This window comes from Carassius carassius, chromosome 36 (assembly GCF_963082965.1).
Source record: "Carassius carassius chromosome 36, fCarCar2.1, whole genome shotgun sequence".
NCBI classification, from domain to species: Eukaryota; Metazoa; Chordata; class Actinopteri; order Cypriniformes; family Cyprinidae; genus Carassius; species Carassius carassius.
The window spans coordinates 24,349,319-24,371,913 of NC_081790.1; the positions used below are offsets into that span (position 1 = coordinate 24,349,319).

At 38.5% G+C, this 22,595-nt stretch overlaps 1 protein-coding gene across 3 annotated transcripts in view; it reads left to right on the forward strand.

The window, feature by feature from the left end:
- Positions 1–22,595, forward strand: part of LOC132117459 (Krueppel-like factor 8) — a 61,154-nt gene that overhangs the window by 35,312 nt on the left and 3,247 nt on the right. The window contains exons 1-4 of one of the 3 annotated variants that reach the window (XM_059526757.1): positions 6,699–7,300; positions 7,664–7,695; positions 7,787–7,891; positions 18,600–19,047. In XM_059526757.1, coding sequence (XP_059382740.1) covers positions 7,841–7,891; positions 18,600–19,047 — 499 coding nt within the window. In that variant the 5' untranslated portion in view covers positions 6,699–7,300; positions 7,664–7,695; positions 7,787–7,840. Of the gene's footprint in view, positions 1–6,698; positions 7,301–7,663; positions 7,696–7,786; positions 7,892–18,599; positions 19,048–22,595 lie in introns of those variants that run through there. The other 2 variants (XM_059526756.1, XM_059526755.1) reach the window with 2 other exon arrangements.

The window sequence follows — 22,595 nt, forward strand, 5'->3', positions numbered from 1 at the left end:
GACCTTATGGCAGCTGACAAACTAAACTAATATCAAAGTGCAATTGTATTACCACCGGAAACTATTACTGCTTCCAAAGCAGTACTGTCTAAGGGCATAGTGTTTTACAGAGGGAAGCCTGAAACACAGGGTGGTCTTTGGCCAAAGGGAGGCCTTGTACCTTCAAGAGGCTAATGGAAAGAACCAGAGGGTAGGACAGAGTCCTTGCACCACAGCCTGTGCTCTGTGTGTGTCACCAAACCCTCTGCCTGCTCATCCCCCTCACACACCCCATGCAGCTGTGACCTTACATGTGTATCCTCCTCTTCTGCCTCTTCCTTTCTCTCTGTCTCACTCGTTTTGTTTTTCTTCTTTAGCTTTTGGACCGATGAGTTGATTACATGGAGGGACGTGGTGACAGCACTGGCTGGTACACAGAACAAGATGTGCCCCAGGCCCCAACAAACTGCATTTAAATTACACTGTTCTGACATATTTAAACAGCAGCAGCAAACATGTACACGTACACACAGATCCACACATGCATACACAACCAGAGACCTTATTTTCTTGACAAAAGAGTAGTTTCCTCTAAGTGCTGGAGAGGCTGTCTTCTTCCACGAGCATTAAAGGAACATCTCATTTGTGTTTGTAGCTGGTCTTCGAACACCTTATTTGGCAGTGCATGGAGTTAGTGGAAAAAAGCAATGACAAAGTAAGTTTACGTGTCAGTCAGTTCATCCTTTAGAGTTTGGTTCACTTCACCCTCATAACCACAACTTATTTTTACAGAATACAAGAATTACATCAAATAAATTTGTAAAAATGACAGGTTCTCAGAGTTTGCATCCTAGAAAACTAAGATGGATGCTTAGATACTGTTACTTCACATAAAGATTACAGTAGAGAAAGGTGAAAAGTTACCATACCAAAAACAAGGACAGAAAAATATCCCCAGAAACATTTTACAGAAAGGAGAGAGAACTTTATATTTAAAGACCTGATGAAATGTCTTTAAAAGTACAGTTTAACTTCCTATGCTAACTATTTCCTATTGAAACAGCAAGTCAAGATGGAACATACTGTTGGGTTCTTTCTATTTTATGTATATAGAATAGCTTTTAGCTTATGTAACAGCTGTGAAACATAATTTGCTACTGCTATTGCTAATTCTTTTTGGACAGAATGTTTTATACTCTGAGTGCTAGATGAGTCATCAACTGCTAAAAGTTACAAAAATCCAAATATACCTAAAAAATATATAGCTGCTAAATGTAAATTTACATGAGCACATAGTAGGGCTTGCATAGACTAGTCGAGGGATCGAATACTTCAACCACTAGTCGGCGCTGTCTGAAGCAATCGACTAGTCGAGCATGCATTTACCATAATGCGTACATTTGCAAGTACAACATGAATTTTAGGATTACAAAATTGCGTGTAGCTGTTACTTTCTATGACCTTATCTATGTTGCATGTAACATTTTAATATATAATGTAATAATTAGGGGTGTGCCTGAAGCCAAATTCCTTATTCGGAATGGCACGGATAATGGCTTTAAAAATAAATAACAGAAAATGTTATCTATTACATTAGCATGTAAATGCCTGAATACTGTGATAATGTGAGGCAAATCAAACACAGCTGTTGTCTCTCCGTGCATCTCTCAGAAATCAGAGCTTTGCAAGAGTAAGGGGCCGTTCACATATCTCACCTAAAAACGCGTGGAAAACGCTTGGTGCGCCGCTTTCTCCTTCTTTCCAAAGCGCTCGGGCAGTTGCGCTCCTGAGGCGACTGGCGTTGCTAAGCAACCATGACCCACTCTCTCCATGAAGACGCGGAAATTTCTGCAAAGGATAAATAGATTTGCAGTACTAAAAATCGCTTTCAGTAGCTCTGCTAATAAATTTATTTCAAAATGCCAATCCATATACAGCTATGATCAGCTGTTCCTTCATCTTGGCCGAGCTATCAACGTTGTTACGGGAAATGATGAAGCTGATTGGTTAGTTCTTGTCACATAACCCCGAGGTGCGCTTGCGGCGTTCTGAAAAGTTGAGATGTTTTTAACTCGATGCGGTGCGGACACGCCTGGAAAAAACGAGCACGTCGCATCGCGTGCGCGTCGCGACCACGTCGCTTCCATTATGAGCGCGCATTCTGCGCGCCTACATTGGAAATAATGAACTTGAGCGCGCAAAAGACACAATATGTGAACGGCCCCTTATATCACCTATAATAATACATCATACACGTTCTATTATTTGTATATGTTTAAAAGGCAATGATTTAAACCTTAGGCTCCGATATGATACCAATGAATGGATTAAGCACAGCGCACTCACCAATCAAACAGCCGCGTTGTGGGCCAGTCTCTCAAAAACCAAACCAGTTCTAGCAGGCTAATAATCTGCTTAGATACGGATACATTTTCTACTTGTCCTACGTGTTTGCATCTTTACCTTTTGCTGGTTTGGGCAGCACACACACATTTGTTTAGTGATGTTCACTAAACGTTATGGACTCGCTTAAAGAGTTCTGCATAATGAAAATTTGTGCATTGAATTTATGCAGTTGTGTTCAAATGATCACTAAACGTTTGTCATGACATCTCTCTGCTTGCATGATAAATATTATTTAAGAAATTAATAATTATTTTAGTTTAACACGACATACTTGTTCAGTGATAACTATGAAAAAAAAAGATAGCCATAACGGTCTTTTCAACGTTGTATCCGAATGCAGATACGAAAATTTTTTGATTGTTACAGACACAAATACTGATACAAATACTCGCTGTTACATGAACATTTTTATATGTAATGTCATGATTATATTGACAATTTACATATGTAATTGTTGAATACGGCTATGAATTAATAAGCGTTTATTGATTAAAAAAAAACTATTTAATGTCTTTTCATTTACAGTAGCATGAACCACAAGTAATCGAGTAACTCGAGTATTTTTTAAATAAAAAATCGACTAGTAGAAATCAGTAGTCATGCAACCCCTAGCACATAGATACCTTCATTTCTCAAAGCTAAAAAAGAATGTACTACATTCTGCCGAATAGTTTTAGCATAGTTGATCACTTTTTACATATTGGTCAAACAGCATCCTCTTTTCTTAAGGTGTGGTCACATTCTCTGTTGCTTGGGAGATTTTCTCAGGGGAAATACAGTCACAATCAGGAATTTCATGTCAGGGAAATAAATTATTACAGTTACACTTTATTTATTTTTTTCAAACATGAATCAATGATGACATTCTTTGTTCAAACCAGAAAGTCATACACCACTAGTTTCCTTGCTGAATGTGAAAATGTGTCACATCAATTGACCAAGCAGCTTACCTGACATCCTTTAGAAAGGCTAAGTGCAAAAAAGCGCTGTCAGTGGAAGTGTGCGAGCTAATGATTGGAAAGAAACCTGCAAACTAGTGCAGAAATACACCAACATGTAAATTATGTATAAACAAAAAAGATTGAACAAGCAAACAAGATTTTTGCCTACTAATTCAGATTAGATAAAATGTTAGTCACACTGAGGTAAGCAATGATATTTCATGAGTAGGATCCTTGGAGACAAGATTTCACATAACTACTCTACCTTTGTATTATCAAGCTATGCTATGCACCATGTCACAAAATCTGATCTCAAATCAGTTTCTGCTGTCATATTTTTTGTGTTTACTCCGTATGAGAAGGGAAAAAAAGACGATCTATCATGTTTTTCCCGTTTTATTTGGGCTTTGAGATTGGGACACACCAAGCCAACTTCAAAGAGCTAGCAGCGACGAAACCTGAAGGTGTTGTCGCCTTGCTTCGGCAGCATCTGGACCAAAAAGCTGCCCTTGAAAACACCGCTCAGACTTTAGCCAACTGCAAACACATGCATTCTACGCATGCTTGAGAGGAATTAGCTGTCTATATCAGCAGTTATCAATATTATATATTTGTCATTTAAAAGCAGAAACCGAAACAAGAATATACAAGATATTAGCAGATATACGAAACGTAAACAAAGCAGTGCTAGCTTGTTTCTTTTTAATATCATTTATGTTGATAATTTTATTTAATTTAAACTGTAGATTGTGTGTAAATGTGTATATGCAAAATGCTCCCTAGACTAATACAACTCATGTATCCTGCTATTTATCTAAGCTTTCATATGATAGTTAATGTAGACCAGAGTGCTTAATCTGAGACAACATTTACTGTAGTAAGGTAACATCAAGATTAAAATTTTAAGTTACATTTTTTGAATTCTCAGTGTGCTCATAATATCTACAATAATTAGTGCAGTAATATCATTTTGGAATAAAATCTTGGTGAAGATGGTGGATATGTGATACCCATTTTTCATGATGGGAAAAGGAGCCTGCCACATCTCTTCTTAAACTCGGAATGATTTCACTACTAGATTCCCTCCCACCTCCATTTGCCTCAATGATCCAGTGAAAGGACAAGGTCCAAGATTGGAGCAGGTCCTGCACTTTGGAATTTGGGCAAAGGTTTTACTTGTGTACTTACAGTGGTCAGAAAAATTAGCCACATGACAGCAAGGGAGGTGGAGAGGCCCTGCCTTTCCTCCCTGCTGCTAGGAAAACTGTCCCACACCGCTCAGAGAACAACTCACACCTCCCTGCCCCCTCCGCATGTACTTCTCCCTCACCCTCTCAACCACTCCTCCTAGGGGGTCCAGTTGGGCCTAGCTGTGGTATGGAGCACGAGCCAATGTCCAATCTCGAGTTACATGATTGTGCAACATACGGCTTTGAACACCCTTTCGGCCCTTCAGAGCTAAAGTCCTACTTTCTTCTCAGGGAGTTTAGCCCCTTCTGGTCGTACTAAGTCCCAAAGTATCATTCTATCAAGAACAACTTTTTTTAACAAGGTTCTGCTGACCTAGGGGCTTTATTTGAGGGTCAAGTTTAAAATAAATAAATAAATAAAACTGGGATTCAAGCCTGGGAAGACCCTGATATTTTTTATTTTTTTGGAAGTGCCCAAGGGATATAATGTGTCATGGCATTAGGGATGGGTTTGTACTGCTAACTGTTTCTGCAACAAATGCAATAGTCAATTAATCTAGTGTGGCTTCCTTTATTCCAAGTGTTTTTGTAAAGATAAAGAAAAACTTACAGTGTCATGTGCTAATGTAACTCCATCTGTATTTGAAAGCAGTTTTGGTTAAATTTTAGGACTTTTTGCCAAAAGTATTGTACACCATAAATCTGATAAATCTTGCCTTTCCATCATGAAACACTTGAAGTAGAAGATGATGACTTTTAACAATTTTGGCATTGCACTAGTGTTTTTGTACTAGTTGTCCCAACATTTTGGTTTATATCATTATCATGGATTATAGGTACTCCCACCCCCTCACACACTCTTCATCCATCCAACATTCTCTTTCGGTTCCTGCTCTCCCCTCACGATGAGGATTGTTAGGTTCCTATATAATTTCTACTATTGTTCAAGGAAGCCAATACTAATAACCTAAATATGAGTACCAAAGTATGACTCTTTGGAGAAGGAGGGATGGACAGAAGGGTGTGCATGGTGAGCTATGCAGTCCCAGACGGCCACTCTACCCACGCCGCATTGGGGCGGGGACTGGTTGCCAAGGGGGCTTGAAAGTGACTGAATGAGAGAGATCGCCATGACCCGCATTGTGATGGTTCTCTCTTCCTCTCCCCCTCCACCCCCAATCATTCCCTCTCTTCTTTCCCGTTCTTTCGTTTTCTACTCTCTGCTATCCTCTCTACTTTGTGCTTTCCTCTCTAATCATTGATGTTCCCTCTCTCAGTAATGAGAACCCCCTCCTCTCTCTGTAACTTCCTGCTGGGGCATAGAGGGACTGGGGTCACACCCACCCCACCCTCTTTTATTCCTGGAACTACCCACAGCACAAGCTCCCAGGGGAGCCTCTTCACACACACACACACACACACACACACACTCTTTGGTAGATGCTTCCTCACCAATATACATCATCATCATTTCTCCAAAAGGATTTGCCAGTGGGCGAATGCTACTCTCAATCATTGAAGTGCTCACATACTTCCATATTGCTGGAGCCAGTCTTGTGTGTATAACTTGCGGACAGAGTCCAAAAGTCACTTTCTGCCAGTTGTGGATGAATTAAGAAAAAAACTTACCTGGCAAGAAATTGTATTTTGCATCATGCTTTAGAATAAATTAAAGATAATATCTATGTTTATCCTTTGGGAATGTTGACATTGGTTTTATTTAGCAGTGATTCGTTGCATATTTGAGCCACTGCCTCACATTGTGAGTCCCCTTCCCCCAGTCTAGCTGCAGCTAAAACAGAAACATAAGCGCGCATCATATTTTCATCTTTGTGGCTCTATGCAAGGAATATTAGATATTTGTGTTGCCAAATAGAGTTTGAAAGTTTAAAAAAACTTTAGGCATCATAGATAAACTAATGATAACATTTCCAGGACAGAGGTCTTTAGCCTTTTTTGGGATTCCTTAATGGATGGAAAGATTGTATCCCTCTGTAGAGACCCCTCCCCCGTTTTCATTGTCTGAGAGAACTTTTTATGGGTACACTATTCAGAGCTCATTAGAAATGTTAGAAAACTAATTTACTGTGTAATTAGTTTTAATGTTGAAAATTATTCATTTTTAATTATTAATTGTAAGTGTCTTTCAAAGCTAGAAACGGTCAAGTTGACTGTTTTCCATTTCTTTGTGGTTCTCGTTTATTTGCATCAAAAGGTGTCAGCCCATCAGTCATAACAATTGTCTTAAATGTGGCAGTTCCTGCCCATTTGCAAGTAACACAATTTTATTTACTCACCAAAGCCACTTGGTGAGTGCTTTTTTTACAGACGTTCTGCTCATATTCAGTGTGCATGAAACGTTGGGTTACACTGGTGTTTACCAGCCATCTCAGACAACATTAGCCATTAAAAGGAATGCATATATGTTTGTTCATAGTGCATGTGTGTTCACAATGTGTCCGTGCCAGGTTGGGAGGAGGGGCACATTGAGGGCAACCACACCCAAGCTTATTGGGGGCCACACCTCTTTGTGGAATCTACTGCAGCTGGGTCACATGACCCCCACTTCCACCCCCATGCCTAAGCATTATCACATTTCTCCCTCTCTCTCTCTCTCTCCATTAATACTGCTGTTCTACTCTATGAGACTGGTCTCTCGACTGCTATTCGGTCTTAAAGAATTGGGTGTGACTCGGCTCGGCTTGAAGAGGGAGGCAACGCAGGATTGCTGACTACTCCTCCCTACTGGTTCAATCTTTCTCTCCTCTTGTCTTTCTCCAGCTGGTCAGTCTTTTAGAACCATATTTTTGCCTCTAATCTTCTGTTTTCTACACCTTTGGCATTAGGTTTCTAAAGGTACCATAGACGTAATGTCTAAAGTATCTTTAATGTAGTCTTTTTTGCTTTTCTCTTTTTTTCCCATTTCTGTGATTCTCCCTCCATCTTCAAACATCCCCCACATTTGATTGACCTGTACTTGATTTTCACTCACCATCTCTTTTGTTTCCTCCTCCCCCAACTAACTTGTGCTTAAGAGACTAACTTTCTTCTGACTCTTCTCACATTAGTCTGGCGAGGATCATTAACTCTCTTTCTCTCTCTGTAGTCTCATGCTAACTTTTCTTTCAAATTAAATCTAAACTTCAGGCGGATTGTCTATATCGTCAATCTGGTCAGAGGTTAGCATTCTGCTAACTCATGAGACTGTTGGTAAGACTACAACTTGACGCTCTGATTAGTTCTTAAGTGTTCTCTGTTTCTCCTTCGCAGTGTCAGACGAGTCCGAAGAAATCCACCGCAGCCACCTCTGAGCCTGTTGAGGAGATGCCATCCATACAAATCAAGCCGGAGCCAGAGGAGGTGGAGTGTATGGTGGTGAGTGAGCTTTTGTAATGTGGCATATGTGTGTGTGGGGTTTGAACTTCATAGTGGGATGGAGAGTATGAAGCTTTGAGTTACTGGAAAGGGATGTGGTTGCAGTGTCACTAAGATGAAGTCAGTGGACCACAGAGTTCCTCTAGACTTGGATTTCCTCTTTCTAGATAAGGCCAGGGCATATCTACATGTTATTCTGCAAATGTATGTAATAATAGTTTTATAATATAATCCTCTGGACTATTTGACTGTCAAAATTAAACAGATGTAGCAACAGATCCTTTTGTCAGTATAACATCTGTGTGAAATGGATTGTCAAAAAGAGAAAAAAGTAGGGTGGGGACTTGCTTCTATACATTGGTTGTTGATTGGATGGAGGAAGGTGTGAATGTGAGCTTGCAGTTGACTGTAGGAAAGGAAAGGGATAGGGATTTTTAGATTAAATGACTGGAGAAGTCCAGCATACTAGAGGGAATTTGTTTCAGCAGAAGATGAAGTTCTGATAGTTATGACATTTTAATTAAAAATTATGAGGGCATTTATTTAATCAAACATGCTTGGATGAATTGGTTACATCGTCCCCCATTAAATTAAAATAGGTTGAATTTTGTGGCTTTTAGTCCATATCTGCTTTGAGGCATCCTTTGCAGACATGCATTGAAATTTAGTTTTCTTCTGGGAAAACAGACCAAAAATCCTAATGACTACACTTTTTTTTTTGTCCAATCGAATGCTTTCTAAAATAAAACCAATTGCACAATGCTTGTCCTGGTTAAGAACCACTCAATTAGACATGAAGGTGTTATCTGAATGAGATGTAAGGCGACCAGCATAAGATTGTTTTGTGATTAGACGTGCCGATGTTTGGTAATGCAATATATCACGGTAATGAATATGCACGATATTGTCATCGTGGGCACTTCTAAATACCGTGAATAATTATATATTACAAATTATTCAGAATTTGGTATGCAATTCAATAATACTATTCACATCAACTGGTCAAAATACACAACACCGCTGTATGCTGCTTAAAATACATGTGCGCTCTGATGTAAACAAGCATGCATGAGAAAAACATGGAGGAACATGTGAGAGACGCGCTGAATGAAAGCACATTCACTCTCTGACAGCAGGTGGTGCTAAACTGCTGAAAATTCTGCCTCGAAACCCCATAAATAATGCAGCTGCGCTACTTTCTAAAACATTTAAATAATTTTAAATAGATATTCAGATCAAATACTTAAGTATTTAGACTTAATAGCTATTTATTTTCAAATTTTTTTTAATCTGGACTACAGCGTGCCCTAGATTTTGTTTGAAAGTGTTTTGATTATTGTTAATTCACACTTTAAATTAGGCCTTCATTAGTTAACATTAGTTAATTCATTAGTTAACATAAACTGCCAATGAAAAATTCTAAACATTCATTAATCTTAGGTATTCCAATATATAATAACACGTTAAAATATAAAGTTGCAGCTGTGTTATTTAATGAGCTAACATGAACTTAAATGAAAACCTTTTAACTTTATATATTTTTCTGTATTGCTTTATTGTATTTAAAAGTTGTTATTTTTGTTATTAGAAAAAAGTTATTTAACCCTTATATTCTGCATTGTGAACACTTTTTTTTTAAAACAAAATTTAAATACTGTGATAATACCTTATACCGTGACAAAAGCATGAGCAATTAATCGCAACAGGAAAATTTGATACTGGCATATCGCTATTTGTGGTGTTTACTTTCTATCATGAAACCTTTGCAAACTTTAACAAATACTCTTGACTAAAAAACTCATAGTAACCCCTTGTAACTTACAAACTTTTTCTCAGCAGACCGATACAAACCCGTGCACCCTGACCTCTGCAAATTGCGCCAATTCAGCCAATCACAGTTTTTTTTTTCGAAAAGCACTTCTCTTTTTGCATTCAGTGTGCTTCAGATATGCATCCCATTTGCGACTGAGTCCAGGAAAGAGCTAAATAAATTATTTGTAGACAGTATTCCTTTCCTTATCTTTAAATTGAAATCTTTTCCATTACTAAATATACAAGAGAGCATGAGGTAACTGAAGAGTGATCATTAACAGGCAATTCCCTCTGGCGGGCGATTGTTTACAGTCTGAAGTTCCCCATAAGGAGTCATAATATAATATTTTATGTATTAACATTAGTCCTCCAGTGCTCTTTCCTCTTCATGTTGTTGGGGTATCTTTTTGTACCTTTCCTACTCTGTCCTTCTATCTTTCCTTCCAAGTCTCGCCAATGCCCTATTAGGATATATTGAGGGAGGCTTCCGTTCTGCTGTAGTCATGGCAACGAGGCTCTGCCGGGAGTTGGAACGACTGTGATTTAGCCACCCCACACCCCTCCGCCTGAGCACACACACACTGACACACCACCCCACCCCCTCACAACACTCCCACCCCCTCACACACTCCTAAAGCCACGAGACACATGCAGAACACCACATACCTGCAGGGTTACACACATGCTTGCATTCGCATGCACCATACATGACTGCCATGCACTCACTCTGGAGCTAACGGTAACATTTAGGCACAAAGATGTGCTCCACACCCGTTAATTATCATCCTCTTCACACACATACAGCTTTTTTTGTGTCTAATGTGCTTTTACCCAGCCGGCGCTTCATAAAGACTCGACTCGGAACCAGTGTTTATTATAAAACAGCTTTGCCACTGGTCAGAAATCTGTAGAAAGATTCACACAGGAAAAGTTGAAGGCAGCTGCTCTTCTTCAGTTTGGGAAAAAGTACCTTGGAGTTGCCGTTAAGATCTGCTGTCGAATCCACCTGCGCAATCTGATATGGCAGGCGGTTGTGAAAAGGAAGTTAGGGGCTCTCCATCGGTTGCCAGGTATTTCAAAGTTGTGTGCTTAAACATATCACAGTTGGAGTAGGTCTTCATAAACAACATGACATTGTAACCCGGTAGGTCAATGAGGCCCAGGGTGGGTAGTTGGTGAATTGTTTGTGGGAGAGGCTACATGACACTCCCTTTCAAATGTTAGGCAGGGCCACAAACTTAGATGCTAATATCACCCTCAGTTACTACCGTTTCCTTCCACTCCTATATTTTATCATCCGTATCTGTACACCACACCCTACTGAATCCTAAATGACTGGCCTGACTAAACAACATGCATCCTAAACCTGCAACAGGGTTTCAGAAGCTCTTGAGCTTGAGTTTAGGGTAGGATTTTGTGCACACTGGATTTTGTGTCAAGCATGAATCCAGTCTGCGTATACTGACATTGTGAGTGGATGTAGCTGGGATTTATTACAGGGCTATTTTGCCTGTGAACCTGGAGCAGTGTACTGGATACACTGGGGACTTTGACAGTGATCATCATTTTGACAGTTTAATGGTAGACTGGAGAGACAAAACAAAATGGGCTCTTATTTATGTTCCTGACATAAGCAGACAGAAGTCTTACCGCTTCGGGTCTTTAAAGCAGCATGTACCAAATGTTCATTTCCAGCATAATGAGCAGAGCTCGAGACAACCGGACTAACCTTTGACTGCAAGGATGTCAAGAATATACCAGTACTTCAAGCCTACATGTCATTTTTTGATTTTGTTAGTAGTTAGTGTATACCATTTTCAGTGTTTTGTGGTATGAAAAATAGTGGTCAACTGATATATCGGCAAGGCAAATATAAGCATTTATATAATTAAACTAATCTTTGAATGGCTAAGGAACATTTAATTTCACAAACCTTGCAAACTTAGTTGAATCCAGCTGTGAGATCTTGTGAAGTCTGCGTTTTTATCCTGCATGATCACGTGTTCTCTGTGTGATGGTCGGTCCGTGTGAATTGAATGCTTGACTACTTCTTCAATTCCAGTGATTTCATTGACTTGATTGCACAGATATTATTTAAACTGAACTGAGCTGGATCACAACATTATTGAATTCAATGATGAACTGCCTTTTTGCATTATTGACTCACTATTTATATTTAATGCTGTACAGTTACTTTGTTACAATCTGTATTGCTAAAAGCACTTTATAAATAGAGCATCACAGTCCCGCCCACAGCCGGTGCAGGAAGTAAGAATTCAATACATTTTCTCCATTGCCAGTTGGATTATAAGCCATAAAAACATAACCATACATGGTAGACTTAAAACCAGCTACGGCTGTACTAAGCGATAGTATATGCTCATATAAACGCCAAAAGTTCATGGGGCACTAACCTTGTTTTGAGATAAATGCCTTTAATTTGCGATGTCTTGGATAAGTACTTCATTACCTACAATCCTGATTAATCCCCCAACCCTTAGTGATGCATCTGATTGGTTGAACTCGTGTAACTGTCTGGTTAAACCCCGCGAAGATCCGTGAAGACTGAAGATAATTAATTAATAATAAAAAATAAAAAAAACTTTTGCGTTTTTGCACGGTAGATCTCCTTGGCTACCATGATGGCTTTTTTCAAGGAGGAAAACAAAAGTGTTCAAAGGGGTGAAACCCACTTCAGATCGGGTCATTAACGTTAGTTGAGTGCAGTGTTTGGAATAACGCCGTTTAAAAGAACGGCGTTAGGTAACGACATTATTTTTTCAGTAACTGGGTAATCTAACGAATTACTTTTCCCGTCGTTACAATGCCGTTAACATTACTGGACGTTAAATTCGGTGCGTTACTATGCATCGATTTAATAAACTATGTAATCTGAACGTACCCCTGGCTCACACAGCTAGTGAGGAGGTGGGTTAATAATGAGATAAGTGATTATGATTGGCTAAGGCAGAGTCATGTGTTTCATGGTAGCCAATCAGATCCAGTGTTTTTACACACATGCCAGCACACGCGCCAGTGGCGCCACACACACACACAAACACGCAACAGCTAAACAGAGATTCGCGGCAGCAACAGAGATGGCGAGTCAGGAGCAATCCGATGAAAAGTTGGCATTTTCAAGGTGGAGATATAAGCACTACTTCAAATTCATTGTGGTCAAAGGCAAGAACGTGCATGTAATGTGTACATGGAATATGAGACATGCATCAACAAAGCTAGTGGCCAAAAACACTTTTCTTACAAATATAATACTTGAAGTGCAGGATAAACTCTTGCTGTCTGTTGATGTGCAATAAATATCGAAAGTTATGTACAAACACCTGTCTGTTCTACTCATTTCAACTGACTTGTGAAAACTGCTAAAAAAAAATACAAATTCTTTGACATATTGCAACTTTTTTTCTTTAACAGTAACGCATATAGTTACTTCCCCTGGTAAAGAGTTACTTTTATTATAGAGTAATTCAGTTACTAACTCAGTTACTTTTTGGAACAAGTAGTGAGTAACTATAACTAATAACTTTTTTAAAGTAACGTTCCCAACAGTGGTTGAGTGTAGCGTGTCCGAGGGTCAGCTTGTGGGTTTTGTAAGGGCCAGCATGAGGACCTACAAAGACCTACAAGACCTACAAAGTTTTGGTGAGTTTTGCAGGGAGATTGGTAACGTTAGTTAGCATTATCGTTCCCTTTAACTAGGCTAACTGTAGCCTTCATATGGTATGAGTCATATCAAGCATTTTATGATGCCACTGTCAAAACAATATTTAGCCTAGGCATACATCTTCTAGCATTTACTGAACATTTGTGTAATAATTCATGGCAACGACGTGTGTTGATGACTAAGCGGTGATTGCAGTCAGGTACAAAGCACTGCACCATGTTGCTGATGTTATCGTTAACCGCTTTCACACACGCACACAATATAATATACACGATAAAATACACAATGATAAATATAAAATTCAATACACAATACCTATATAAAACACTATTTATTTACATGATTAATACTGAAAGAACTGCTATTAACTGCACATTCACTATATAAAATAAAATTCACTGGAGGAAAAAGTTTGCATGGCCATCTTCAGACTTGGAGGTCGCTCAAAAGGCTCTTTCGCGGTTGTGGCTTCAGTCGACTTCAGTGAGGCGCGGTGGTTTACGGGATGAGTAGTTCCTTCGCTCGAAGATAAAAATATGTACACAGTCTTGTACCTTTGACTTTTTTTTGTATTTTCTCTTAGTTTTTTCACTCGAAATGATATGTTGTATGCTTATGAGTTCAGCCGTAGCTGGTTATCCTCTGACATGCTCTAAAACTCTTTAGATACGGATTTTCTAAAACATCAATGCGAAAAATGAATGGGAAATTTACTTCCGGCACCTAAGCTCTCTCGGGCTGTGGGCGGGACTGTGATGCTCTATAAAGGTGACTTGAATTGAAACTTGAAACTTTAAACTCGTGATTCCAAATTATGCTGCGCTTTATGCATTTGCCCACTGTCATATTCATGTCTTTTTCTGTATGTAAAATGAGTTTTACCCTGGCTAGGCCTGTCGCAATAATCAATATATCGACTTATCGTGCAATATATGTACATGACATCAATAATTTTTGGTGGAGCAATATAATGGCCATTATATTTACTTAAAAATGTAATTAAAAATTCCACTTGCGCCTGTGTTTTTTTCATCTTCTTGTACATAACATGGTATAGTCATGCTACAATTTGTAAGTAATCTTCGTACAGTGCAGCCCCATTGTCCTATCTTTGAATTTTGAACTTTAGTAGTATAGGCAGCCCCTCCCTGTTTTTGTAAAACGTAAAAACAGTTGTCATTAACACATAGAACTTCATGATCCAAGACAAATGCACATCGTTGCAGTCAGTCATTAGTTGGCTGTTGTAACTGATTAGTAACCTAATTTGTAACGGAGCTTTTTCATCTCCCAGTACTGTGGTGGAATGTAAAATCTCTTGGGAATATTATTAATGGCCAATTTTCCCATTAATGGTTGTCGGTAAGGTCAGCAGAGAGTCCTACTGCCATCAGTCCAGCATTGCTAACAATGTTAAACAGAAGGATTTTTCATCGGAAACTCACTTAATAGTTCTGGTTTCTTTCTCTCACTCTCAATTTGTTCTGCATTTCTACACAGTGAGAAACGGGGAGCAGTTCTCTCTGTGCGGCCTACCTTTACCATGAGTAGTTGCTCTTCTGTCCTTGCTCTTCTGTTTATGCCAATTTCTCACTGGTCTGTGTGCATTTGATATGCTGGCTGTTATTTTGTTTTGATTGGTTTGTCTGTTTTACCTGTGTGATTTGTTTATAATGCAGTACATCCACAGCTAGATCTTCTATTGTAGTCAGCTTTGTGTAGTGGGAGGAGCAACAGCAGACTCAGTGGGTGTGGCATCAGGCCGTAGAGAGGATTACACTTAACATAAATTAAATCTCCAAAAAGCACCAAAAAGGGGAATAACATGTCCAAGTGGATAAAGGTAAACAAAATAAACAGGGGAGCTGGTGTCTTCACTGTGACTTAGGGCTGTCACTTTTGAGAAAAAACAAATTCGAACGGATATCGAATATCATGCAATGTATTCGAATATATTCAAATACCCCCCCCCAACACACACACCCCGCACATAAAAAAACCCCCGTAGCCTAATGGAGATTCAATCACACATGTATTAACAGTGACAGTCTGTTAAACAGTACTGTCTGGATTATTATTTTTTAACTTAATGTTTGAAACAGCAGGTTATCGACTTTATATGAAGTGCCACTATGCATATCCCACAACATTAGAAAAAAAAAAATAAATGATTCAGAACAGGCACAAACAATAACGTGACAACTTAAACAGCAGCAGGAGTAAGGCATATAGCCTAGCCTAATTCATTTCTTAATATTGTTTGCAAGAAACACCAGTCTATCAACTTGATCTGGATTAAGTGCGGGTCTCTTTTTATTTACAATGTTCCCCACGGTGGAGAACACACGTCCGGAGTGCACAGACGTGCCTGGCTAAAAGCTTTTATTCACGTGATTTGGTCATGGGCCCACGCTACAATACGTCTAGAGTGCCCCCTACTGGATAAGATGGCAAAGAATAAAATAAAAAACAAACGGTCTAATCCTAGACTGTAAAAAATGCGCTACACATGGCATTTTAAAAGTGAGTGTAACCCAGGTAAAGGGAGACAGAGTCTCTATATCAACATAACTGATATTCAAAATTGTAAGCAAGTGCTGCATTGTTTACGTTTAGAATATCTGTGTATATCTCTTATATCCTTGTTTAAATGAGGAATATATACTATTGATTATGGCTGATATAGAGAGTTAACTCCTCTCACACAGGCACAGAAAGCACATGTTAGTTTAGTGTTGTTTTGATATGTCATGCAACACTGCCATAGTGTAGCCAGTAGGTTACTGTTGTCGTGACTTGGCCCTGTAAGATGGAGTGTGCAACTATTGTCACTAGATTATGTTTTTTAAATAGCCGTGGTCATGTAAAATCTGCATTTATAGCAAAAAATTACTTTATTGGATTGTATACAGTTACCATATGCCAAGAAGAAACCAATTTGTTTCTTACAATTAGTTTTTGTTTGCATCTTATTAACTCAACCTACTTGTATAGCTAATATGAATTTTGTAATATGAAAGATCTCACAGATTAAATGCATCCTTTGATAAGGACAGCATCAAGGCTCGTCCTTCTCTCAACACTCACAGACCGTTTCCTACAACTGTTTATAGATATTGAACATACTCAATTAGCATCCCACACAGCACGCTAGTGATAATTGGGTCACTTATTGATGTTGTTCTCCCGACTCCAGTGCTACATCTTTACATGATTTCTTTGAGTTTGAGCAATGGAAAACAACTCAAGAAAATGAGAAAGGTGGATTTGATAAAGGGTGGGGATGCAGAGAGAGTGAGGTGGCAGGGTGGAGAACTATAGAGAGATGGAGAGAGAGGTGGGTGGGAAAATGAGTCAGCTGATATACCTCCCAGTTTCCATGACAACCGGAGGCCTTTCCCACCCACTCTCCCCTTATTCTGTGTTTCGCTCCCAACCTGGCCCACTCGCTCTTGTTTTCTCTTACTCGTTTCCTCCCAACACTTCCAGATACTCAACTCAGCTTCTGTCTGTACCTGTCTTCCCTTTGTTTTTTTTTACTTTATTGATTGACGTCATGAGAATTTGCCATGCTGAAAATTTTATATTATGTTTCTGATGATGTCATTTAAGCATGTGAATTGGAAAGGTCAGCTTCAAGATGAAAGATCTCATTACAACAAATTGACTTAAAACTTTATTTTTATTATTGCGGTCATCACAATAATAACTTAAAACCTATGATTGTATTTCATTCTATTCAGAGAAAAATGTAGATGAGTATATAATAAAAGCATAAAATAATAACAAAAGTAATTTTGTTGTTGAATACTGTGTCAAAACCTTTTAAATGCCAGTTTAAAATGTAGAAGGCGCGAAAAATATTTAATAAAAAAATTATTTGAAATATTTTAATTGGTGCCTACAGCAAGCAGGATGTAAAAGAAAAATAATTTTTGAATAGTCTGGATAGTGTTTTTACATCTTCATGGGGCATTCACACCACTTGCGCAAATCGCACTATTTGCACATAGTAGGACACTTGAACATTTTGAGTTTATTCATGCGTGAAATTCGCTTCATTCGAGCGTGAAATTCTAGGAGGGGTTTCTGCTAGTTGAGTTCACGCAGCATTGTGATTTCAACCACCATTTATTTGGAGAATTTTCAAAATATTACTGTTATCATGTCATGAAATATAGTTTTAAAAGTGTTTCAGGCGAGAATGTAGTTGTTTTAAACTCAAATATGCGGTTTATTTATAAAGACAGCGCCTATTTAAAAATGAGTTTCGACGATTTCAGAGACGATCAGCTCCACGTGATCAACGGGGGGGGCTTAGTGCTCATTTTACCGGCGAGAGCACTCTCAACTCCGCTAGTCCTTCGGACATTTGCTGCTGGCTCTGATGTCTGTTTAGTGGTTAAACATAAAATATAATTTGTTTTGGGTAAATCTAACAGGTAATTTTTGGTCTTTATTCAATTAATCTTTGCATTGACTTAACATGCAAATCACTCGCGCTTAACGCTTCATTCGTGTCTGGTGTGAACGCACCATTAGAATTCCATAGACTTGCATTGAAGAATGAAACTAGAGACTGAAATATCACAGAGACCCAACAACTGCTAAGCAATGTGCTAAAAACCACTCGGAACACTTTATCGACCACATAGCAACACCCTGACAACCACCCACAACATCCTGGAAATGAGTTTGCACAGAAAGGCAGCACAAGTTTAACATTTTAAGTTCACTGTTCCATTGCTGATGCTAAAAACATGCCAGCTTCTCTGTTTGCATGAAGTGTCATTCAGGAATTAGTTTGAAACTTTTCATTTGTTTTATTACCTCACCGAAAACATAAACACACAGGCCTTAAAGCTACTTAGAAGTCTCACTGCAGAGGGAGTTTAGTGGGTGTAGCTTGCGCGCACACACACAGATCTTTGTGTATATGTGTATATGTGTGTGTCTGGGCTTGGCTGTGTTGAGCTGGACTCGTGCCAGCTTCAGGCCTTCTCCTCTGCAGCGCGGAGGCCCAATCTGGCCAGCCATTGTTCCTATGTTTTGTGGAGCTGCTGCACAGCTGAGCATGAGTGCTCTGTACCCTCCCTTTCCTTTCTGTCCTTCGTAATCTCCTTCCTTGCCTCGTTTGCTCTTCCATATTCGTTCCTTATCTCCCTTATACCCTAGTTTTCCTCACAGTTTTCTTCTATTTTTGTGCTTCCACAGAAACAAGAGCCATTAGACGATTGTCCCGAGCCTACAGACCTCAAAATCAAATCCTCGCCCCCTCCGCTCCGTGACATCAGCACCCAACACAACGATGACGACCAGACGGAACCTGTGGACCTGTCCCTCAACAAGCCCCGCCCCTCCCTTCCGGTAGCCACGGCAACCTCCACCCCTGCGAACATCACGGCGAGCGCCACCATCCCGGCGGTGCTGTCGCCGGGCTCCATCCTGGCGTCCACGCAAGGGGTTGGAGGTCAGCAGATCCTGCATTTCATCCACACCATACCCTCTGTGAGCATGCCCAGTAAAATGGGGCAGCTGCAGACCATTCCTGTGGTGGTGCAGTCCTTACCGGTGGTCTACACAACCGTACCCACAGACGGAGTGGCTACCGCCGCCATCACAGTGCCTCTCATCGGAAGCGACGGCCGGTCGGAGGGGTCAGGTAATATGACTGTGTCCTATTGCACATGCTCAGCTGTAGCACTAGAATGAGCTTCCACAAACTCATACATCTACAAAACAGCTACAATAGTAGGGTTGGGAATCATGAACCTGTTCTTCAGAACCGCTTTAATCTTGACATTATATGTTTTAAAGTTTTTTTTTAACAACAACAAAAAAAAGAAAAACACAAACAACAATATAAATAATAACTATAAGCTTTAAATAAAATAAAATATTTTTATATTTATTATATATTAAAATCTTTATCATTATTATTTTATTTATTATTTATTTATTTAAAAAAAATCTTAATATTATATATATTATAATCAGTGCCTACAGTAAGCAGGATGTTAAAGAAAATTTATTTTTAAATAGTCTTAATAATGTTTGTACAACATGTTTTTCTTGTAGTTCGGTTTTATTAACGTTAATATTTATTTTATATACATTTATTAAACATTAAATGTTTAAATCAATTTATTAATTTCTTAATGATTTTGAAAGTTAGTAAGATAAAAACTTTTACACCAAGAAAATTGAATTAAAATTGATCAAATGTCTATCTGTTTTAAATCAGTGCTCTTCTGAACTTTGTCAAAGAATCCTGAAAAATATTTATCACTGTTTCCACAGCCCAGCTATGTTCAACATTAATTATGATAAGAAATGTATTTATGTGTATGTGTGTGTGTGTGTGTGTGTGTGTGTGTGTGTGTGTGTGTGTGTGTGTGTGTGTGTGTGTGTGTGTATGTATATGTATATACACGGTTTAAGCGCGTTTCTATATAACTGAACTGAACAGAGGCCGATATATGCAACAGCATTCTTTACTCGTATTCTAGATTTTCTATTTTCTATTTCATTTACTTGCACCATTAACTTCGACAGCTGTCATTATAACCATTTTGTAGAAATCTGAAAGGTTTAATCTCATTAGTTGACAGCTACTATAAAAGCAGTAAATGCACTAAGTCTTATTTTGCATATATTGTCTCTTCATTCTTCCTCAAAATCCAAATTATTAAATGGAATAGAAGCAGAATCATTAATTTCTTTATAAACCCCATCCATATTCAATAGAATGACATGCTCTTACTTGGATGGCATGCGTGAAGTGCCATTGCAAAGCAAGAATGCAAATATGAGCTTGGGATGGATCCTGTCTCCTCTTTTTGAAACTGGCACTGCTGATCATCTGTCTGCCCATTTCCTTTAGGCAGTCACACCCTTGGTTTCGCCCTCTTGAAGTTTCGTGCCATTGCTGTTTAGTTATCAGCATACAGGCGCTGCTTCATCCCACACATGTGGACATGCATATAAAAGACACAAAAGATGATTTCAGGGTGAGGCAGATGCAAGCTTAAACTTACAAAGGAGATAATAAAGCAAATCTTACCGGTCTTTATTAAAAAGCTGTTATTAAATAGAAATTGCTTAGTGATATGTACACAATGTTACAGTATCACTCATGAAAAGTTTTTTTTTTAGGTTTATGACGCCTTTTTGATGAAACAAACATATTTCATCAGCTTTTGACAATATGTTTAACTTTTAAGTAGGACAAATGATAAAACTGTAGTAGCATAGTTTTCCACAAATACCATAGTTACAGTGGTTATTAGTGGTCTTGCTTGGCACTATTATTTTTTTTCTTTTAGGGGTTTGTTGAAATTTCTAAACCAAAGTATTAAACTTTGGTGCATAATTTGTCCCAAGACGAAACTATGGTTTCTGTTGTAATTTTTTAATTTATTTTTTTAGAGAGGTACCATCAATATTTAGGTTTAAGACTTCAGCTTTCTTCCCGAAAACTTGGATCTTTCCATGATTCACCCCGCTTCAGAGGAAAATGGTTCGGTCTACTTGAGTCTTTTTAATCTCACGGCTTTCAACCTCCCTGAAAAGACAGCATGCAGGTCTTGGACCGTAATAAGAACATTTAAACACACACACACACACACACACACACACACACACACACACACACACACACACACACACACACACACACACACACACACACAAATGCTGAATGTTTTTTTAATAGGAGAACCCCACCCAAATGAAAGTATGAGGAAACACTAAAGCTTGTTTAACACACTAATACAATCCCAAAGTCTGAACTCAGGGAGGAGTTGTGCTTGGCCATTTTTTATTTAATTTTTTCTCAGTTCTTAACTTTGTATGTAGCTCTGTGAAACCCAGTTGAATGTAATAAACAAATTATGAAGGTCAGTGAATTGTGTTATTTGGGTGGGGACCATCTTCAAAGAGACTGTAAAGTAGATCAGTTTCTTTTGGACTCATTTTATGGGAAAACTACCAAGGTGGAGGACTCGGTGTGCTTTATTGAACAGGCCCTTAGCACCTCAAATTATCTCTAGTGAGAGGTTTTTTGTGAAAAAGGATCTCTATATATGTTTTTTTTAGTAATGTGGGGCAGTTGGGTTTTGGGAGGAGACAATTAATGAATGGGCAGGACCCTTCCCCCTTCATTTAAAAGGTAATCTTTTTTGAATACTCTGGGGCTTCTACAAATCATCTCCTCTGTGGCGGGTTAAAGGTCACATCCAGAGATCTCAGGCCAGTACTTAACTATCCACACACCCTGTGTCAATATGGAGCATGTATTTAACTTGTGATATTTTTTTCTCTCTTTTTCTTTGTCCTATGGACTTGTGAACTGGATGTTCTGGTGCCAAAAAACACAAAGACTTCTCGCAAATGTATAATAATGGTCTGAATCATATTAGGTCCTGGAAGTGATGTTGTTTGAATTAAACTTTAGGCAGGAAGGCCTAAAGTTTAATGGACCCAGTGGTCTACTTACACCTTATTTCAGTGTGAGGCTTTTTAAACAATCATAACATATGTACAGGACAATATATTCAGTGGCGTTCTAAAGTATGAGACCACAAATTTAAACCTGCAAATCTATGGCATTGATCACGTGAACTCCTTTGTCTAAATTATATTTGACAAAAAATGCTCATTGGTAGGGTCTGCTCTTAAAAAATAAGATCAGCTCTTAAAAGTAAGAGCTTATTTTTTATTCAAAACCACTACCATTTAATAAAAACCGTATTGGAACCAAAAATATAAGTCAGCTCTGTTAATGAGGTGCATTCTTACATGCATGCAAAATTGCTCTAGTGGCACCACAACACTATTGAATCCAATTTCCAAACAAAATGATTCTTTTATTGGATCAAAACAATACAGTGTGACCAGTATAGTCCAGCCGATTACCGAACTAATGACTCTTTTGCATACAGCTTATAGCTTACTGTGCTATATGGTGGGACTTATACTTAAAATAGTATTACTAACATGTTGATGTGACAACATAGTTAGATTTAGCATATTATGTATTTTACAGAAATTATCTTGTTAGTTAAAAAATACATTGAAAAACATAATTAGTATTAAAAAAATGAATTAATAATAATATTAATAGAAATGAAGGATGGCATACTTAAAAAGCTGAAATTCATGTTTATATTAAAATGTATAATTTCACTCAAATCTCTCTCTCTTTTTTTT